At 33.6% G+C, this 17,456-nt stretch overlaps 3 protein-coding genes across 8 annotated transcripts in view; 1 reads left to right on the top strand and 2 right to left on the bottom strand.

The window, feature by feature from the left end:
• On the bottom strand, window positions 1,228–3,287 carry LOC104752687. 5 transcript variants are annotated; one of them, XM_019238325.1, is made up of 4 exons: window positions 3,154–3,287; window positions 2,869–3,053; window positions 2,541–2,783; window positions 1,228–1,447 (listed from the first exon to the last, which is right to left on the bottom strand). In XM_019238325.1, the coding sequence occupies exons 2-4, from the start codon at window positions 3,040–3,042 to the stop codon at window positions 1,295–1,297; spliced, it is 570 nt and encodes a 189-aa protein (XP_019093870.1). In that variant the 5' UTR covers window positions 3,043–3,053; window positions 3,154–3,287; the 3' UTR covers window positions 1,228–1,294. The 5 variants fall into 5 exon arrangements, with proteins under 5 accessions (XP_019093870.1, XP_019093871.1, XP_010473189.1 ...); XM_019238326.1 differs by having other exon boundaries at window positions 2,869–3,048; window positions 3,154–3,277; XM_010474887.1 differs by lacking the exons at window positions 2,541–2,783; window positions 2,869–3,053; window positions 3,154–3,287 and adding exons at window positions 1,800–2,042; window positions 2,128–2,312; window positions 2,439–2,520.
• LOC104752684 (serine carboxypeptidase-like 51) lies at window positions 6,085–9,626 on the top strand. Of its 2 annotated transcripts, XM_010474885.1 has the most exons (13): window positions 6,085–6,353; window positions 6,482–6,576; window positions 6,715–6,822; window positions 7,023–7,269; window positions 7,344–7,387; window positions 7,503–7,570; window positions 7,672–7,777; window positions 7,859–8,073; window positions 8,172–8,241; window positions 8,339–8,389; window positions 8,507–8,559; window positions 8,720–8,852; window positions 9,367–9,626. In XM_010474885.1, the coding sequence occupies exons 1-13, from the start codon at window positions 6,224–6,226 to the stop codon at window positions 9,433–9,435; spliced, it is 1,389 nt and encodes a 462-aa protein (XP_010473187.1). In that variant the 5' UTR covers window positions 6,085–6,223; the 3' UTR covers window positions 9,436–9,626. The 2 variants fall into 2 exon arrangements, with proteins under 2 accessions (XP_010473187.1, XP_010473188.1); XM_010474886.1 differs by lacking the exon at window positions 6,085–6,353 and having other exon boundaries at window positions 6,543–6,576; window positions 7,033–7,269.
• LOC104752683 (syndetin) overlaps window positions 9,732–17,456 on the bottom strand; it is a gene marked incomplete in the record, with an annotated part of 9,108 nt that continues 1,383 nt past the window's right edge. The window contains 24 exon segments of the mRNA XM_019238390.1: window positions 9,732–10,091; window positions 10,205–10,255; window positions 10,345–10,422; window positions 10,634–10,753; window positions 11,079–11,151; window positions 11,392–11,454; window positions 11,676–11,746; window positions 12,035–12,160; window positions 12,322–12,506; window positions 12,613–12,715; window positions 12,813–12,876; window positions 12,992–13,533; window positions 13,658–14,194; window positions 14,794–14,926; window positions 15,045–15,073; window positions 15,546–15,665; window positions 15,821–15,904; window positions 15,986–16,072; window positions 16,188–16,277; window positions 16,603–16,692; window positions 16,810–16,874; window positions 16,992–17,070; window positions 17,189–17,263; window positions 17,343–17,456. Of these exon segments, the coding sequence (XP_019093935.1) occupies window positions 9,978–10,091; window positions 10,205–10,255; window positions 10,345–10,422; window positions 10,634–10,753; window positions 11,079–11,151; window positions 11,392–11,454; window positions 11,676–11,746; window positions 12,035–12,160; window positions 12,322–12,506; window positions 12,613–12,715; window positions 12,813–12,876; window positions 12,992–13,533; window positions 13,658–14,194; window positions 14,794–14,926; window positions 15,045–15,073; window positions 15,546–15,665; window positions 15,821–15,904; window positions 15,986–16,072; window positions 16,188–16,277; window positions 16,603–16,692; window positions 16,810–16,874; window positions 16,992–17,070; window positions 17,189–17,263; window positions 17,343–17,456 (3,093 nt within the window).

Below are 17,456 nucleotides of genomic sequence, written 5' to 3'. Positions count from 1 at the left end.
CGTTAGTTTCACGTTTTTGTTGTTTGCTTCCGTGGTTTAGTCTTTGAATTTGTTAATTTTTGCATGCTTACTTCACTTTTTTTTCCTCTTTCTATGCTTAACTTGTTTAGTTCTTGTTCAGCTTTTCTTATTTAAGTTTGTTTTTAGAAGAAAAATTAGAAACAATCACTTTTTTCGTTTGGTTCATAAAGTGTCTTATATATTCTTATAAGTATTGTTTTGTTTCTTGTGGTTCGATCCCAACTGAATATTGCCGTTTTTTTTGTGGTCAGACTTTAAATTTTGAAACGCAAGTAAAAAAAATATTGTTACAGTTATATGTACAAGAACTAATTAATTTGAAACGTAATTTATAAAGTTAAGAACCTAGCTAGTTACTTTAATAAAATGACATGACTGTCAGATTATGTAAATAAGTGAAAAGAAATCACGGTCAATACGACCTGAAAGTAAGAACCATCCTTGACGTAAAATTTTACAACTTAAACCTATTTATGTATATAATAAGTGAAAGTTTCCTTTCTTTTTTAAGTAACTGTACCTTTCGAATACCTAACGCCTACGACAAACTATCTTATATTTAAAAATTATATATATAGCAGCTTAGAATTATTAATGTCGAAAACAAGTAGAGAAACATTTCATGTGTCTATACAAAACATATACACATTCATGTCCCTATTAGCCATTTAGATACACAATTATTGATCCCTAAAACCCACAAAGTTTCAGTTTTCTAAACTAAAATATTAAGTAGCTAGACGGATATAGAGACAGGTAACTTCAAACCACTAGCTACATCGATTGCTCGAAAATAAAAGTATATAATATAGATCTTCACCGACATTCTTGTAGTCTATAATTCCTAATTTTCATGTTATTCCTTTCTTCCTTCCGCCAAGTCTTTTTGCTCTTGATTTTAGTACAATGTGTTTTAAAGATGAGACTTATATTTCACAAATTAATTAGTATATCAAACATAGTCTATCCCACAATCCTACTCATATAGATATGGTACAAAATTAGCTAGAAATGTATCTAATGATGAATAATTAGGGAAAAATAGGATTTTCTTCTAGACAAATTGTTGTTACCATGTGAGAGGATTGTGAGGAGTGAGCTGGACATTGTACAAATTTGGAATATATAAATACACCCACCCAATACGCATATATTATGCTAATTTGGGTGGACCGACCATTAAATGGGAGTTTTAAAATATATATATAAGTTAAAGAAAAGTTTTTTTTTAAATATTTTATTTTCTTATATTTCTTGAAAAAGATTGATTAAATTAGGAGGCAAAAGGTGCTCTATGAGGAATGCCTTTTCGTCGCCTAGAATTAGAGGTATGAGTTGGAGGATGCGTGCCTTTGTGCGTTTCTTGTTGTCTTTCTTTACGCAATCTTTCTTCTTCCTCTTCCTTATTCTTCCTCATTCCTTCAACCTGACATTTTTATCATGATGATCACATCATACATTTCCCTTTTGCAATTGTAACGTATATACATTTTCTTAAGATATACATTATAAGAGACAAACAACATGTATTATGCGAACAAAGATGATTCAATGTATTTATCATACATATAACTAAACCGTGTATCCTAAAACTGATATCTCATTTTCAATTGGACAAATAAATTTGAAGACATTAATTACTAGTAATGATGAAAATATGCATAAACCAATGTTGTTGGTCTAGTTGTAAAGTACTCGATCGTGTTATCATCGATTGAGTACTCCACATTGGCTTATATAGTGAAATGTGCATTCAGAAAAAGTTTAGGTGAACGAACCTTGCAACCCAAGGAACAGAAGCGAAAGGGATCAAGAAGGGTTCTGCAACATGTTTCACATAAGTAGGACATGGTTTTTGGGTTGGAGGAGGCGGCGCCATGAGAGGAGTTCTTAGGCTGAGGTCTCTCGTTTAAGAAGAGAACCCTCGCGCTGTTGATGACATAAGTTTGCACTCCTCTTATGTCCATTGCACTCTCTATCTCGGATACTCTCACCACATCATGATACGACGATCTTCTTATCTGTCTCCGTGCCAAAGATCGATAAAGAATTGGGTTGAGTGAAAAGTGATATAAGTATGCAATGTGTGTTGAGAAGATGGTGGACCTGAAGGACGGGGTGGTCAATGTGGAAGGAGGAGCGGCAGTAGAAGCAAAACGCAGCGTTTTGACAGGAGAGGCAGAACATGTTGCACTCATTCCGCGGCATCTCGCGGTGTTGAGGACAAATGCTGAAGAAGTGTGCTCTTAAGAGACCTTCCAGCCATTTTGGCTCCTCCATTAATCCCTGTCCTGTTTAATTTATTTTTCTAAGAAAACAAGAATTACAATATATATGCAAAAAGAGAAGATCGAGACAAAATATCATATACAATGTAATAAATAACGAAGAACACATGCTCTTGCCATTGGCATTACCTTTATGAAGATGATCAGTAGAGAGAGGGAAGGAGGGAAAGAGAATGGGTATTAGATGATTTGATTTTAGGGAAACGAGATGTTAAGGNTAGGTGAACGAACCTTGCAACCCAAGGAACAGAAGCGAAAGGGATCAAGAAGGGTTCTGCAACATGTCTCACATAAGTAGGACATGGTTTTTGGGTTGGAGGAGGCGGCGCCATGAGAGGAGTTCTTAGGCTGAGGTCTCTCGTTTAAGAAGAGAACCCTCGCGCTGTTGATGACATAAGTTTGCACTCCTCTTATGTCCATTGCATTCTCTATCTCGGATACTCTCACCACATCATGATACGACGATCTTCTTATCTGTCTCCGTGCCAAAGATCGATAAAGAATTGGGTTGAGTGAAAAGTGATGTAAGTATGCAATGTGTGTTGAGAAGATGGTGGACCTGAAGGACGGGGTGGTCAATGTGGAAGGAGGAGCGGCAGTAGAAGCAAAACGCAGCGTTTTGACAGGAGAGGCAGAACATGTTGCACTCATTCCGCGGCATCTCGCGGTGTTGAGGACAAATGCTGAAGAAGTGTGTTATTAAGAGACGTTCCAGCCATTTTGGCTCCTCCATTAATCTCTGTTCTGTTTTATCAATATATATGCAAAAAGAGAAGATCGAGACAAAATCTCATGAACAATGTAATAAATAACGAAGAACACATGCTCTTGCCATTGGCATTACCTTTATGAAGATGATCAGTAGAGAGAGGGAAGGAGGGAGAGAGAAAGGGTATTAGATGATTTGATTTTAGGGAAACGAGATGTTAAGGATAAGAGAGCAAAGGAGATATACATTTTATTTTATTGTTTGTAAATGAAGATTTTATGTTTTTTTCTTCTTATTTATAGGGATTGTTAGATATCTTTTCATCTCTTAGTTATTTAATATTTATTGTTAGTTATTGGGGAGAGGAAGAAAAGGATATGTATGATTAGATATGATGTTTGGTTAAGGTTGATTCCAAACCATTTGATTGGGCCATTGGGTAATGAGTCCGATACTCCGATGACAAGAGTGTGTAGTTTTCATTTCAAAAGACAGATCAAATTTTGTTCCAACTTTAGACTTTTACAATTACAACCAAATTATTTTGGTCAAGCATGATGAAAAATATAATGAAATTAATATGTAATTAATTTTCATAAAAGATATAATGAAAATTAATTTTGTTCAATTCTTTCAAAAATATGAAAGATATAAAATACTATACTAAAAATATCTTATGTGAAGAAAATATGTGAAACATTTTCTTTGTTGCTCTTCTTTTGACATATGTCATTTTATCTTTCAATTTTTAGTGCTAAAGTTATACAGCTGGCTCTACATAATATACATTTTCATATATGTATTCATATATTTTCTTTACATAATTTAAAACAAAAAAAAAAATATATATATATATATATAACAAATCATTTGATGATCAAATAATTTAAAGATATACATTGTAAGGTGTTCAATTTTTTTTCTATTTTCTTGTATCATATTGTCCAATAATAATTTTCTGTTTTATTTCTTCACTTTAACAGAAATAATTCACATAATATAATTATTAAATTATTTTTCATATCATTCAAATTATAATAAAAAGTATATTTTAATATATAGAATTTATAAATATTTATAGAGAAATAACTGAATACATATTACAGTTATAATTGAATTTAATCAAATATAAGTTGTAAAATCCATTGTGGTATTTTATTCGATTGTTGTTACAAAATAATGTACTAGTTACTACAAGTTAAGATACTGCTTATAAAAGATTTGAGTTATTTTCAAAATAAATAAATGGCTTTAAATATTAGTTGAAATAACGTATAAATTTTTTATTCATACTTTTTTTCGTTTGTTACCTACAAAGAATGTATGAATTTTAGAGAATTTTGCATCATTTAGTTTTTTTTTTCATTATTTTATTAAAAAACTTTATAATTGTTACATAGGTGGATCGTTTTATATGGCTTAAACATAGAACAATACTTGCATGTTCAGAAAAAATAATATACTAATTTTTCTTTAATATGGAAGAGAAAAGTTTGAAAGTAAATTTAATTGAGAAATAATGCTAAAGTAAACAGAACCAAAGACAAACAGAGAAATAATTAATCTACTTCTAAAAGAAGTCAATATTTCTAGAAGAGGAAAAAAAAAAGACCATGTAAAAACTTCTATGGTGTCACTTTAAAGTTTTTTTTTTTTGCTTGTAAGATTAAAATAATAATAATGAATAATTTTTTGAGTTTCTTTTCTTAGTGAAAAAAACGAATAGGTGTATGAATTTATATGTTGATCTATTAAATAAGATGAAAGTTTGAAAAAAAATGACATACATATGCGTATGAATATATGATGGTTTAAATAGATTTAGATATATCTCTTCTGACATGAAAGCTAAGTTTGGCCATGTACGTATGAGTTTAGATATTAAATTGCCTGAATATTCAGATGTACTTTTTTTTGTTATAAATTTAACTCTCTCTTTATTTTACTATTATTTTTATCTGTTCTCTAGCTTGAGAAAGTGACGCGATACTGAAGGCCAACATGTGCAGTGGTTGCATCGACCTTACCTCAATTCCCCGAATGGCTAAATATCATTATCACTTTATCAAATATTCTATTTGGGCAGTTATGGTATTTATTAAAAGGGTAACAAACTTACGCATGAATCTAATTCCTAATCAGTATCGAAACTCGAAACCACTTTTATGGTGTCAAAGAGGTTCAATCCGTTGCAATAGATCCCGCATCATCTAAGGACCAAACCGATGATTTTTTCGTTCTTTTGAGTTTTGAGTTTTATTAACTAAAGAGATTTGTAGAAGCATTCACTCTTTCCTTGTATGTACGGGGGGATGTAGTTGGAGACTACTTGCCTTTTCAGAGCTCAGATCCACTTCAAAGATCTTCATTTTCAATTAAGTTCTATGATCGATTGATGTACTACCAGAAAATTAGACTATTTTCAGACTAGAAGTTTTTTTTTTTTTTAATCTAACACTGGAAGTTTTTATCACAACTCTCATGGACTATTACTTGATGTCTTATGTTTCGATATTTGTGTTTCAGGCTTTGGTTTGTAACCTTTTAAACATTTGAGACTTTGATCCCTTTTTTTGTATGTGGTTTGATCTGAATGAAAGAAGCCATAAGTTTGCACACAAAAAAAATAAAGGAAACTTCAATTTTATATAACTAGAAAAAATGTTAACAGTGAAACAAAAGTAAATAGCTAAAACATCTTATGATAAGATTTTATGAAACAAAAATGAAATGAGTATTTGGTATATTACTCTATTACTGTATTTCATTGAACATGATGTGGGTTTTCAAGAAAAATAAAATTCAAAATCATCGCACCAAAATTAATCTCCAAATCATATGCACAAACTTTTTTTATAATTCACATAACTGAACCTTTTCATATAGTTATTTAGTTAAATATTGTTTTCATAAACGATCTTTTAAACATTTGCAATTACAGAAATTTTATATCTAGTCTTTATATATTCCAAATTATTGTAAATTTTGATTTAAAAAAACTCCCAAAGTGGTGTTTTCATTGTATGGTATATATATACCAAATAAGGTTGAACCAATAGCATTTGACTTAACGACTTGACATTCTAAAATATATTACTTCCTAGTGTCTTTATCTCTCTCTGTCTTTTTTTTGTTCTCTCTCCCTCGCCCTACAATCACAAGATAGGGAAGAAAAAAGAAATTGATCCATAAAAGAGTCGTCTGAATGAAGAACACGTCAGTTGTTCATCTGGTGATTCTGTGTCTCATTGTGTCATGTACCGATGGAGAAACCAAACCTGAAAGAAGCAACTCCGATGGATCCGAATCTTGGGGATACGTCGAAGTTAGACCAAGTAACGTTCTTTATCTCTCACTCTTCTACCCAATTTTCAAGAAATTACTTGGTTTATAGTAAGATATATGACTAAATGGGTTTTGTTTTTGACTCTTTTTTTTTTTTCTTTTCTAAATCAAAACATAGAAGCACACATGTTTTGGTGGCATTATAAAAGTCCATACAGAGTTGAAGATCCATCCAAACCATGGCCTATCATCCTCTGGCTCCAAGGTGGACCTGTAAGTTTATATTTGTAGGTGTATCTACTTTTTTATGTAACATGTTGTTCTCATCTCATTCGTCTTTTTATACATTAGGCATATATATTTTGTTTAGTGATCATAATGTTTCAATTATTTTGATTTTGATGAGAACAGGGAGCTTCAGGGGTTGGAATAGGAAATTTTCAGGAGGTTGGTCCATTAGACACATTCCTCAATCCCAGAAACTCAACTTGGTTGAAAAAAGCCGATCTCTTGTTTGTGGTACGTATTTATTTTCTTTTTCATTTTTATTTTCATTACCAACAATATTATTCTTCTTCTTTGATATAGAATAAAAGAAAAATGTAATTTTAAAAAGTATATAATTCAACTACTGTTGCGTAATATCTAATTTGATCAGTCTTTAAGCTTACTCACATATGTTGAATTTAATCATTTTATTTTAATTGAAAAAAATAAAGGATAGTCCAGTTGGGGCAGGGTACAGTTTCGTGGAGGAGAATCAAAAGGAATTGTATGTGAAAAGTGATGAAGAAGCAGCAGAGGATTTGACCAAACTGTTGCAACAACTCTTCAACAAAAAACAGACATTAAACCAAAGCCCTCTCTTCATTGTTGCTGAATCTTATGGTGGCAAAATCGCGGTTAAGCTCGGTTTATCGGTTTTTGAATCGGTTAAATCTGGCAAGTTGAAGCTTCATCTAGGAGGTAAAGAGATATTTTTTTTATTTTTGTTTGAATAAAATGAAATTAATAATGTAAGATACATAATGTGTGAATAGGAGTGGTTTTGGGAGATAGTTGGATATCCCCTGAAGATTTTGTGGTGAGTTTGAGTTTCATCAATTTTGTTACTTGTTATAGTAAATAATAGTAACTCAATTATATATTTGAGATTATAATGAAATTAACATGATATGATTAAACTAATATGGTTACAGTTTTCATGGGGACCTCTTCTCAAGTATGTCTCTAGGCTTGATGACAATGGCTTGGATCTCTCAAATAGGTATTTCTCATTACCAAGATCTTTTTTAATTCTAAATTAATACATAATAATTAGATTAGTTATCTCTCTAATCCATATATATATGACTATTGTTGGAACAGCTTAGCTGAAAAGATAGGAAAACAAATAAAGATTGGTGACTACGTCGGAGCCACGCTAACGTGGATGGATCTTGAATCCTTGATTAGCAACAAATCCAATTCCGTCGTAATTATTTATCCTTTTTCTTTTTTGCATCCATTTTTTTTTATAAAAAGTGAAATACTTTACACGTTGGTTTTGTTGTAGGATTTTTACAACTTTCTATTGGATTCTGGTATGGACCCTGTCTCGCTTACAACGAGTTTAGAAATGAAAAAACAAAATAGAATAAAAAAGTATTCGAGCTACTTAAATGGTTTGAGAAGTTTGAGTGACGTAAAAGAAGAAGAGGAAGGAGACCTTAACACATTAATGAACGGCGTTATTAAGAAGAAGCTCAAGATCATTCCCAAAGACCTCATGTAAGTATAACTACTTCTCTTAATCGTTAATTTAATCAATATTTTAGTTGTTAAGTGTGGTGTTATTAAATCATATATGTGTTTTACAAAATTAACAGATGGGGGAACAATTCGAATGACGTGTTTGCAGCGATGTATGCTGCTTTTATGAAACCCGTAATCGAAGACGTAATCATTCTTCTTCTATTATTGAATAAATTTATTTAAATCAGTTTCAGTTATTTGAACGTTAGATATGATAATTTATATAATTAATTTTTGGCAGGTCGACGAGCTTCTTGCCAAGGGGATAAATGTGACCATCTATAATGGTCAAGTAAGACCATCATTATCTATATTTAACTGATATGAAAAAAATGAGAATTCATTTGCATTTGCAAAAAGAAACTGTTTATTATCGAAACAAATTGACATGTGGTTTATACTCACGCAGCTTGATGTTATCTGCTCAACAAGTGGAACTGAAGCATGGGTTCACAAGCTCAAGTAAGACCAATATTTTTTAAAAAAATACTTAATATCGGGTAAAACTAATTAATGCTAGGGAATGATGTTAGATAACTCAACCAATGTTGTTGGTACTATTAATTATTTTTTTTAAAAAGTTGATGGTGACTTTGATGATAATAATGATGGATGTGTGAAGGTGGGGAGGGCTAGAAGAATTCAAGAATATGGAAAGAAAGCCATTATACTGTGAAAGTGACAAAGCAACAAGAGGCTTTACCAAATCATACAAAAATCTCCATTTCTATTGGATTCTTGGTGCTGGTCATTTTGTAAGTACATACATTTCTCATTATTATCCTTTAGTAACTTCTCTTCTTTCATATTATGTCCTAAGAGATATTTCTTGCAAAAACTTGATTTGGTCAGCCATCACAAAAAATATTAAAAAGAATAGTTGAATATACAGTTAGTTCATATTTATTGAATAACGTGAGAGATACGTGATGCATCTATTAAACGAAAACACAAGTCTCTTTTGTAGTTTTGTCTTGTGTCCGTTTCATGCTTTCTCTCTGTCTTTTTTATTCTTTTTATATCAAAACGAATTGTCGACTCTGTCTCTTTAATGCTTTTATTTTAACAATGTCTGAAATCTTTTATAACCTTTTTTTTACCTTTATCAAAATTTTATACTTTTGTCTTTTTTTTGTTACATCAGATATTCAATAGTGGTTAAAAATAGAACTTCCTTTTCTTTTACACGCAACATTAATTTATAATATATATGGTAAAATAATTTGGAAAAATAATATGTCGAATGTTTTGGTGGTAAAAAAAAAACAGGTACCAGTAGATGAGCCATGTGTTGCATTAAACATGGTTGGAGAGATAACCAAGTCACCACAACTTTGACCACTCTTTCTTCCACAACTTCCACATCACAACATGATGACGACGTCTTTCACATCTGATTGATTTTATAACTCAAAACGTTAAAAGCTAATAAAAGAGTCAACAGTGAAACTACTACACATGCTTTGTTTTTTTTCTTACCTTTTTCATATATTAGAAAAGCTAATAAATATTCGATATATATATCATCATTGCTTTTTTATTCTTATAAAAAAAAAACCATTCATCTATTACATAAGCAGTAGACAAAGGTAGAGAAAGTACAAGAATCGGGTTTAAGGATCTGATAATACAAATACTTAAAAGACATTAATTAAGTAATTAAATGGAAGAAGAGTTGTGTGTTACAATCTTCAAAAATGTACAAGTTCAGGAGGATCTTTTACACGAAACCAATAATCAACTACGAAGAAAGGGCCTATCTTCAAATTTACAGCACTCGATACAAATGCAAAAGTAAGAACAGACAGGACAAGACCATAAAGAAAAAAAAGAAGTATTACTTGCTGTTGCTGAAGATTCCAAAAAGCTTCTTGACTGTTCTACGCAGAAGCTGATTCGATCTTCTCAATAACTTCCAGCCGCGTTTTCCTTTTCCAACCTTTCATGGTGGCTACCAAATTCACCAGTCCAACGACTTGTGCTTTTGTATATTCCTGTATATTTACAACCCATGTTTACACATTTTCATCAAACTACTCGAGAAGCAAAATTCATCGGTTTGTTTGATTTATGCAAGACAGAAAATAAAGAAGATTTGTTTATTTACCGGACGACCCCTTGCCCAGTGAACATATTCCGTCTCTGGCAGATAGTATGCCTGTAAAGAGTGATGATTTTGGTTTAAGCTTGTAACAAATGTTTCTGTTTTTGAGTCTGCATATACACATGAGTTTCTGTGTTGCTTACCTTGATAAATGTTTCGACTATTTGTAACTTCGGCTTCACATTTGTAGGCACAAAGTGCTGTAGCCCGTTTATTAGAACCTACAAGAAGATCGATAATTTGGGTCAAAACCGACTCATGTGATTCAATATATCTCAATTGCAGCTGTGTTGTTTATGTGAATTTCTATACTAGTATTAAAATGTCCTCCTGTCAATGTTGATTAAAACATCTATTATTCATGTATACAATTCCTGATCTTGTGTAGAAGAGAACACTGGAAAAAAAAAAAAAAAAAAACAGGAACAGTACCTGAAAATCTAGTAACATGAGAGCACGTCCTTCATTAGTACATCTTTTTATTCGTGATAAACCTTCAACCAGAATCTCCGCAAATATTTCAACTCCATATCCCAGTAGGCGGTTTTGGACCTATATATATATATATATGAAAAAGGTTTAAAATGGATACAGATTTCACTATAGTTTTATAAGAAAACATTCGCAATCTGATTTCTTAATCAAATTAAATTGCATGCTGTCCGTCACTTGATTGATTATGCAGTAGAATTATGTTCAATTTGATTGTCTCGCGCACACACACATACAAAACCAAAAAACCTCAACAGGTGCAAACTACTAGTAGAGGGCTCAGGAAATCTGTCACCACTGATGTCCCAATCCAAAGATGCAAGCATTGATATATTCTGGCAATATTGTTAACTTCTGGAATTGATGAGGTTAGAGAGCAATTTACCTCCGGTGGAATGCCTCCATGAGCAAGCCTTGTTTTGTAGTGTTTGAATTCCCCGAGCATTAAATCAACATACCTGTCCATTTAAAGAGTTTATTACATATGACATAGTAGCGATGCAATGAATGGTCCAGCATGCTAGTGCATTAAATATCTAAATCTAAATTCGGCAGTTAAATAGGTGGCTTGCCAATTATAGTTTTGTACAAAACGAGAATTGTTTTTTAAGAAAACCAGTTTTGAAACTATGAACATTAAATACTTCATGATTCAGTTGAAAGGGAAAATAGTGTAAAAGATTGATGAAGTAACAAACCCATTATGCTCCATTCCAAGCTCCTTGACTTCCCATTTAGAATTAGCTATCCGGTCGACATATCTGTAAAATTAGTTGAAGCTGAATGAATACACATACCCCCAGTGAGAAGCAGTGTTCAACTTTAGCATACCAATGAATTCACAGTAGATACATTCAATGTAACAGTTTTAAAACTCCTGAGGTCAGTAAGAACAAGAACAGAAGGCGCAAGAGACAAAAAAAATGCAATTTATCTAATAACTTCTTTTGAAGCACAAGCTCAAAGTAGATTGGCAATTTACCCATTAACATGCAGCAGTATCCTCGCAGTTGTCCTATGTAAGTGCTCTGTCAGATGAGGGACGGAATCAACCTGATGAATCATTCCACTTAATGCAACTCCTTCAAATATATTTGCTACCACATATTGTATATAAATAGTTTTTCATTATATATATAGGAGAAATTAGTTTCGCAAAAGAATACAATGAAACTAATGATCAGGTCCTGCATAATCCATTATTTGATAGAGCCAAAAGCCTATTAGATGCTACAGAGGTCTTTGTATAATAAGTGTGTATGTTGCCTATAGCATAGCAAAGTAAGGCTCCAACAAGAGTTTCTCTTAATGTAAGGAATCAAAACTGAAAGAGATGCATACCAGTTGACCAAAGAAGTCTTCAACCAAAGAGCCATTTCTTGACATAAGCATTGATTGGAGATGAGCCTTTGATTTCTGTAATATCCGAGCCACAAGAGAAACAGTGTCCACTGCAGCACATCTTTCCTGCAAGCGATAATAAAGAATCTTTTCATTACACAACCTTGAGATATAATGAAGAAGTGAGGCAGATGCTCTTCTCTTCTCACACTTCATACATGAAGTAAGCGAAAAAATAAATGAATAGGAATGGTTCAGATTGATGGAAACCTAGTTCCAGGTTATACCTTGAGACTAAAAGATACGCCTGATAAGTGACCAGAAGTATTTAAGGGATTTGCTGGAGTCACGTCCGCAAGACTATGAACGGTGTTGGGAAAGGCAAGTGAAGAAGAAGGTGATGATGAAAGGTGAGGTTTTATCCATTGCTCACACTCTTGTGATATCCGGGATAAGCTGCTTTTCAAACGATCTGCATTTCAAAATTTTGAAGTATATCTATGTTGAGCAAAATGGATTTCCATATTGTAGCATCAGGGGGGTGGAAACTTTACAAAAGGAATGAATCAGTAACTCACGATTGATAGAGTCAGCGAATCCTTTTCCACCTAAATTAGTATTTTCTTGACCAAATACTTGAAATACAAAATAGAAAAAGACCCCAAACAATTGGCATATTCCCTATAAAATTTCAAACAGGAGTAAGAGAAGCTTTAAACTAGAAATCGAGGGAGAATAGTAAAGATATCTGCAGAATTCCAAGAGTTAGGATTGGTACCTTAAAGAATTCAACGTTAACAATTTCTAGTTTCTGCATAAGCCTCGCGTACTTATCCATTGATCTAAGACAACGAACACAGTAAATGCAATTCGATGTCATAAAAGTGACCTGGGGAAAATATGCGATAGAAAGGCTGACATTATAATTTTAAACATTTGCTATGCGGCATATATAACCTTAGAAGACAAAGGGACGATCCTGTTTGAGCTGTCAAATCATCATTAGTACTGAAATGTGAAGATGAAGTCCTTGATTGACTACGTGTAAAACTTCGTCTTGGAAGCTGACTATCCTCATCAATAAAATCAGCAAGAAGGTCTTCGTTTTCATCTTCTGAAACCGGACTACCTCCGTTAACGCGTTTTTTATCTCTTATCTTGGGATTCACAACATCATCGTGAATACTATCATTCCCTTCATCATCTCGAGATATAGCTCCATTGACTGAAGAGCAGTCTTGATCTTCTCTATAGTGAGTTAACTTTGCTGAGAAGGGGTTTCCACTTTTCAGCCAATAAGAAAATCCACTCCTGTTACCACTTGGATCAACCGAGTTATTTGACTTATTCGAGTGAGGGAATCTGGAAGAACCAGTGGCATTGCGGGAAGAAATAATTAGGGGAGCCCCATCCCCCACAAGACCAGCAAAATTAATAGTTTGCACAGTATCAGGAGACAATTTTGTCCATGTCTCCTTCTCCAGAACCATTTTAAGCGCCTGTTAGGGAGAAAAACCAAACAAAATACCTTCACGTTATTATGTAGGAGAGGTGATGCATGAAAGTAACTAGGTATGTGGTATTAGCAATGTTAGTCCAATGGGCATGTGAAACTGAACTTACATGCATGCTTTGTCTATGAAACGCAGTGAAATAATTTTCACATACACCCTTTAGCTTCTCCCTAAAATCAACAACTTCAAATCCACAGAATGCTTCCCCAGCAAGGATAAAGATGCTCAGGTCTTCATAATTTTTTAGGAACTGATGTATACTTGTTGATGAAGCACCTGGTGAAGAGAGCAAAACTGAGACACGGCTCGTTGTAAGTTGCCAAAGATTTCTTCGTCCTCTCTGAAGAGTTTCTGAAACAAAAGCTGCACTTTCTTTTCGTAGATAGTACCATGGCGACTCGCCACATGACACTGCATCTCCAGAATCTCTAGGCTCACCTATTGCACTATCAGACGCCTGCAGCACCTGCTGCACGGAACTGGATGTTCCACTTCCATCAGACTCTTCAGCAGACATTGTACAAGAAGGTATACTTCCAGAACTCATGGCTGATGAGAGGCCCCCATCCTGTGGGTCGCATGAACTTCTAGTTACTGAATCAACCATTTGAGTTGTTGCAGAACTTGGTGAGATCAAACTTTCTACCTGTTCCAGTTCAGAAGCTTAGCCCTTATAAACCATTAGAGATAATTTAAACGAATTGACGCGGACAACATACAGAAAATAATCTAAAGGAAGTCGACAATGTATAAGATAAGCCACAATGTATAAGATAAGCCATCTCAGAGAAAATATTTTAGCACCTATTAAACAACTTGTTTTAGGACTGAAACAAAAAAGTATCGTACTGAAATCAAACAACTTGTCAAAATTCTTGGACAATCAGTTACCTGACATGGAGTACATAGATACAAAAAACACTTATTTGTTTGTTAACTAGGAAATAAAGTAATCAAACATTCTTAGAGTTCTACACTACCAAACTAAACAAACACACAGAAAAACTATAAACAAATGCTAAGATTCCCACTAATTACAGCTTCAAAGATAATTGTTTTTTGTAATGAGTTTAGGTATAGTTCTGCTCAGATTATAGGTGAAAAGCCTGCACAGAGGTGTTTAAGACTATGAAATCTAACAACAAATATTATAGCACTGAAATTCGAACCAGGGGGTGTTTTAAGAACCCAATCAAGGTAATCAGAAAATGTTAAATACAAACTAAAGCAGGGAAAGGAACCTACCTTCATTTCTGGCGTGAAACTCATTATCTCATGGTATGAATATATTAACTGAAACAGCACAGCTAGTGTTCTCAATAGACATTGCCTAAACTTGGATTCTGGTGTCTGAAGGCATAGATCGCTGTAGGTAAGTCTGAATCAATTTAAGAAAAAAAATCAGCAGGAATACTAGAATCCAAACAAAAAGGGGCCAGAGATAAATACTAGATACTGTATAGGTACCAGAAATAACTCAGGTGCATAGAGCATACCTACTATATTGGGTGGCAGCACTGTTATCCTACAAAAACAAATATATACAGAGAATGGATCAAAAATCTGATTGGTTTGATATGCTGACTTTAAAAACTCATTTCGTGGTCAGTAAGTATCATAAGTAAAAAAGAATTATCGCCTATGACAGTAATTGCATCTATATAAGTATAAGATAAACCAGAACATGTAAAAGAAACTGTAGCCGTCTTTACATTCTAAAAAATAAGGGATGTCATCTATTAAAACACCACACTTGTTGACCATTCAATGTATCTATCTGTATACCCTATATTTTCCATATTTTAAATTTCTACTTCGTGTATCTGCTAGGATCAAAAGTTACATCTACGCAACAAGGAAAAAGACTGCCATACACCAGAAAAAATGGGGAAAAAGAGGATTGCACCATACACCAGCAAGCTCAATACATCCAACCATCCATCCAAGCATGCATGAATACATTCTACAGGAGCAACTTAAATAATTAAATCACATACCTCCCCAACAATGGTCTTTAGCACTGAGTGGGTTTCTGAGATAACTTCTTGCATAAAGAAGCTTTGTATTTTTTCGGCAAGACCAGAGACATCACCGATCAGTGCATAAGCGTCAAGGACCTAAAAGTATGAGCACATAACAAGTTAAATACGGCCACTGAACAAAATTTCTCGCCCGCTGACTGAACTGAAGGCCCACAATTCTATCCTTATAGTTTAAATCTTTCAAGGAGAAAGCTATAGAGATTAACATGAGAATTAGTTGGCTCACTAACCATTACATAACTATCTTCTTTGAACTCCTGGCAAACGCCCAACAATAGTGAATCCAGCTTATGAAGAGTTCTTCCTAACCAAACCTTGAAACGAGTATGAGAAGCTCAACTGACTGAAAATAGAATTATAAAGACAATGGTTGGTCATGAATAAGCCATAACTACCTCAACACCACGGGTCATCTCTTGGGCTGCTGAGAATTCAGATAGACTGTCAAGCAGCTGCAAATACTCCGATAGAACTTGAAACGCCTGCATAAGAAGGAATATATTTCCCCTCTCTTTTTAGTGTCATATCATAATATTACCATAATCCATATAAGGAAACCATGGGAGTATACAACAGAGACGGAGGTAAACTATCAACCTTGCAATAGTTTCCTTCTTCAACAAGGTCTTCAAGAGTTGACCGCATTACTCTTGCATGGCGGAGATCGGTTAGAATAGGAAGCATATCCTGCAAGTAGAATAAATTAAACATTCTTAACAGTATGTTTGAATATTAAAATAAACACTTAAGCCCTTGCTGATTAGCCGAGATTACACAGTAGATTGTATGATTGTATCTAAGAAAGTACTTGCATATACAAATCCTTAAGAGATTAAAACAGACCAGATACTTGGTAACTTTCTAATAGGTGATAATATAGAGTAATTTTCTACACAAAGCTCCGCGCATTTTGATGGAAGGAAACTATATAACACATGACAAAAAATTCAAGAAAATAGATTCAAGAAACGACAGTGGAGCCTAGATGTCTCAAATAAATAGAGAATCCTACCAGAAGAGCCTGTTTCTTTTTGGAATGATTGTGTACAATAAGATCTCTGGAGGCCTCATTCATAGAAGAAGTCAAATTTCGTCTTCCATTCTGGCAAGAAACACACAAAAACAGTCACAACCAAGTTCAAACCAGTAACAGGTAAAATAGAACATGAATCCACTGTATTGTTTATGTCAATTTAAGCTAAGAATATGAAACCGATACCTTGCAGATGACATTTGCAATCTTCAAATCTTTTTCAAGTTCTCTAACCAAATTCATCCCCTTCACTGGCCAAAAGCAAATATTAATATTCACAAAACCAAACGCATTATGGTCTTCTCAACCGACATCGTGTTTTCGTAAAGAGGAAAAAACGACAAGTCTTTTCAATTCAAGGTACTTACCCATTACTTCATGATGCTCCATAACATGGTGAGACAGATCTTCAGCCACTCTATCCAGCTGAACCAACCTCAAGGTGGCCTACACAGTTAAGAAAAAAAACCTTATAAACTCCTTAATCAAAACGTTCATCAACATTCTTAATCTTTCAGGAATCAGGATAAGACCAATATTCAATTCCTTGAGAGGAGTTAGTTACCTGCTTCTCAAAATAAGCCAACTCACTTTGATCATTCGGCACATTCTCCAAAATATGCATTACCGAATCAAAATCCTACACGAAAACAACAAAACCATAATGTCACCACAATCTCCCAATATCACAAACACCAAACTAAAGCAGACACACACACCTCTTCATAAAACCCTTGTTCAAGCTCTTCAACTTGTTGAGGAAGAGGTCTATTCCCATAAATTGAACTAAGCTCAGTAGCAGTAGAAGATATACTCAACCCCTGATCAGAAGG

The sequence above is a fragment of the Camelina sativa genome, chromosome 16 (assembly GCF_000633955.1).
Source record: "Camelina sativa cultivar DH55 chromosome 16, Cs, whole genome shotgun sequence".
Classification (NCBI taxonomy): Eukaryota; Viridiplantae; Streptophyta; class Magnoliopsida; order Brassicales; family Brassicaceae; genus Camelina; species Camelina sativa.
This window is presented reverse-complemented; position numbering and strand designations above follow the sequence as displayed.

Bases quoted from the DNA above. Each gene is read 5' to 3' on its own strand.
- LOC104752687 (XM_019238324.1), bottom strand. From the start codon at position 2,219: ATGAGTGCAACATGTTCTGCCTCTCCTGTCAAAACGCTGCGTTTTGCT. The intron at 1,448-1,799 runs GTTCGTTCACCT...TAAAAATGTCAG, and splicing joins TCTGTTCCTTGGGTTGCAAG to GTTGAAGGAATGAGGAAGAA.
- LOC104752684 (XM_010474885.1), top strand. From the start codon at position 6,224: ATGAAGAACACGTCAGTTGTTCATCTGGTGATTCTGTGTCTCATTGTG. The intron at 8,242-8,338 runs GTAATCATTCTT...AATTTTTGGCAG, and splicing joins TGAAACCCGTAATCGAAGAC to GTCGACGAGCTTCTTGCCAA. The intron at 8,560-8,719 runs GTAAGACCAATA...GGATGTGTGAAG, and splicing joins GCATGGGTTCACAAGCTCAA to GTGGGGAGGGCTAGAAGAAT.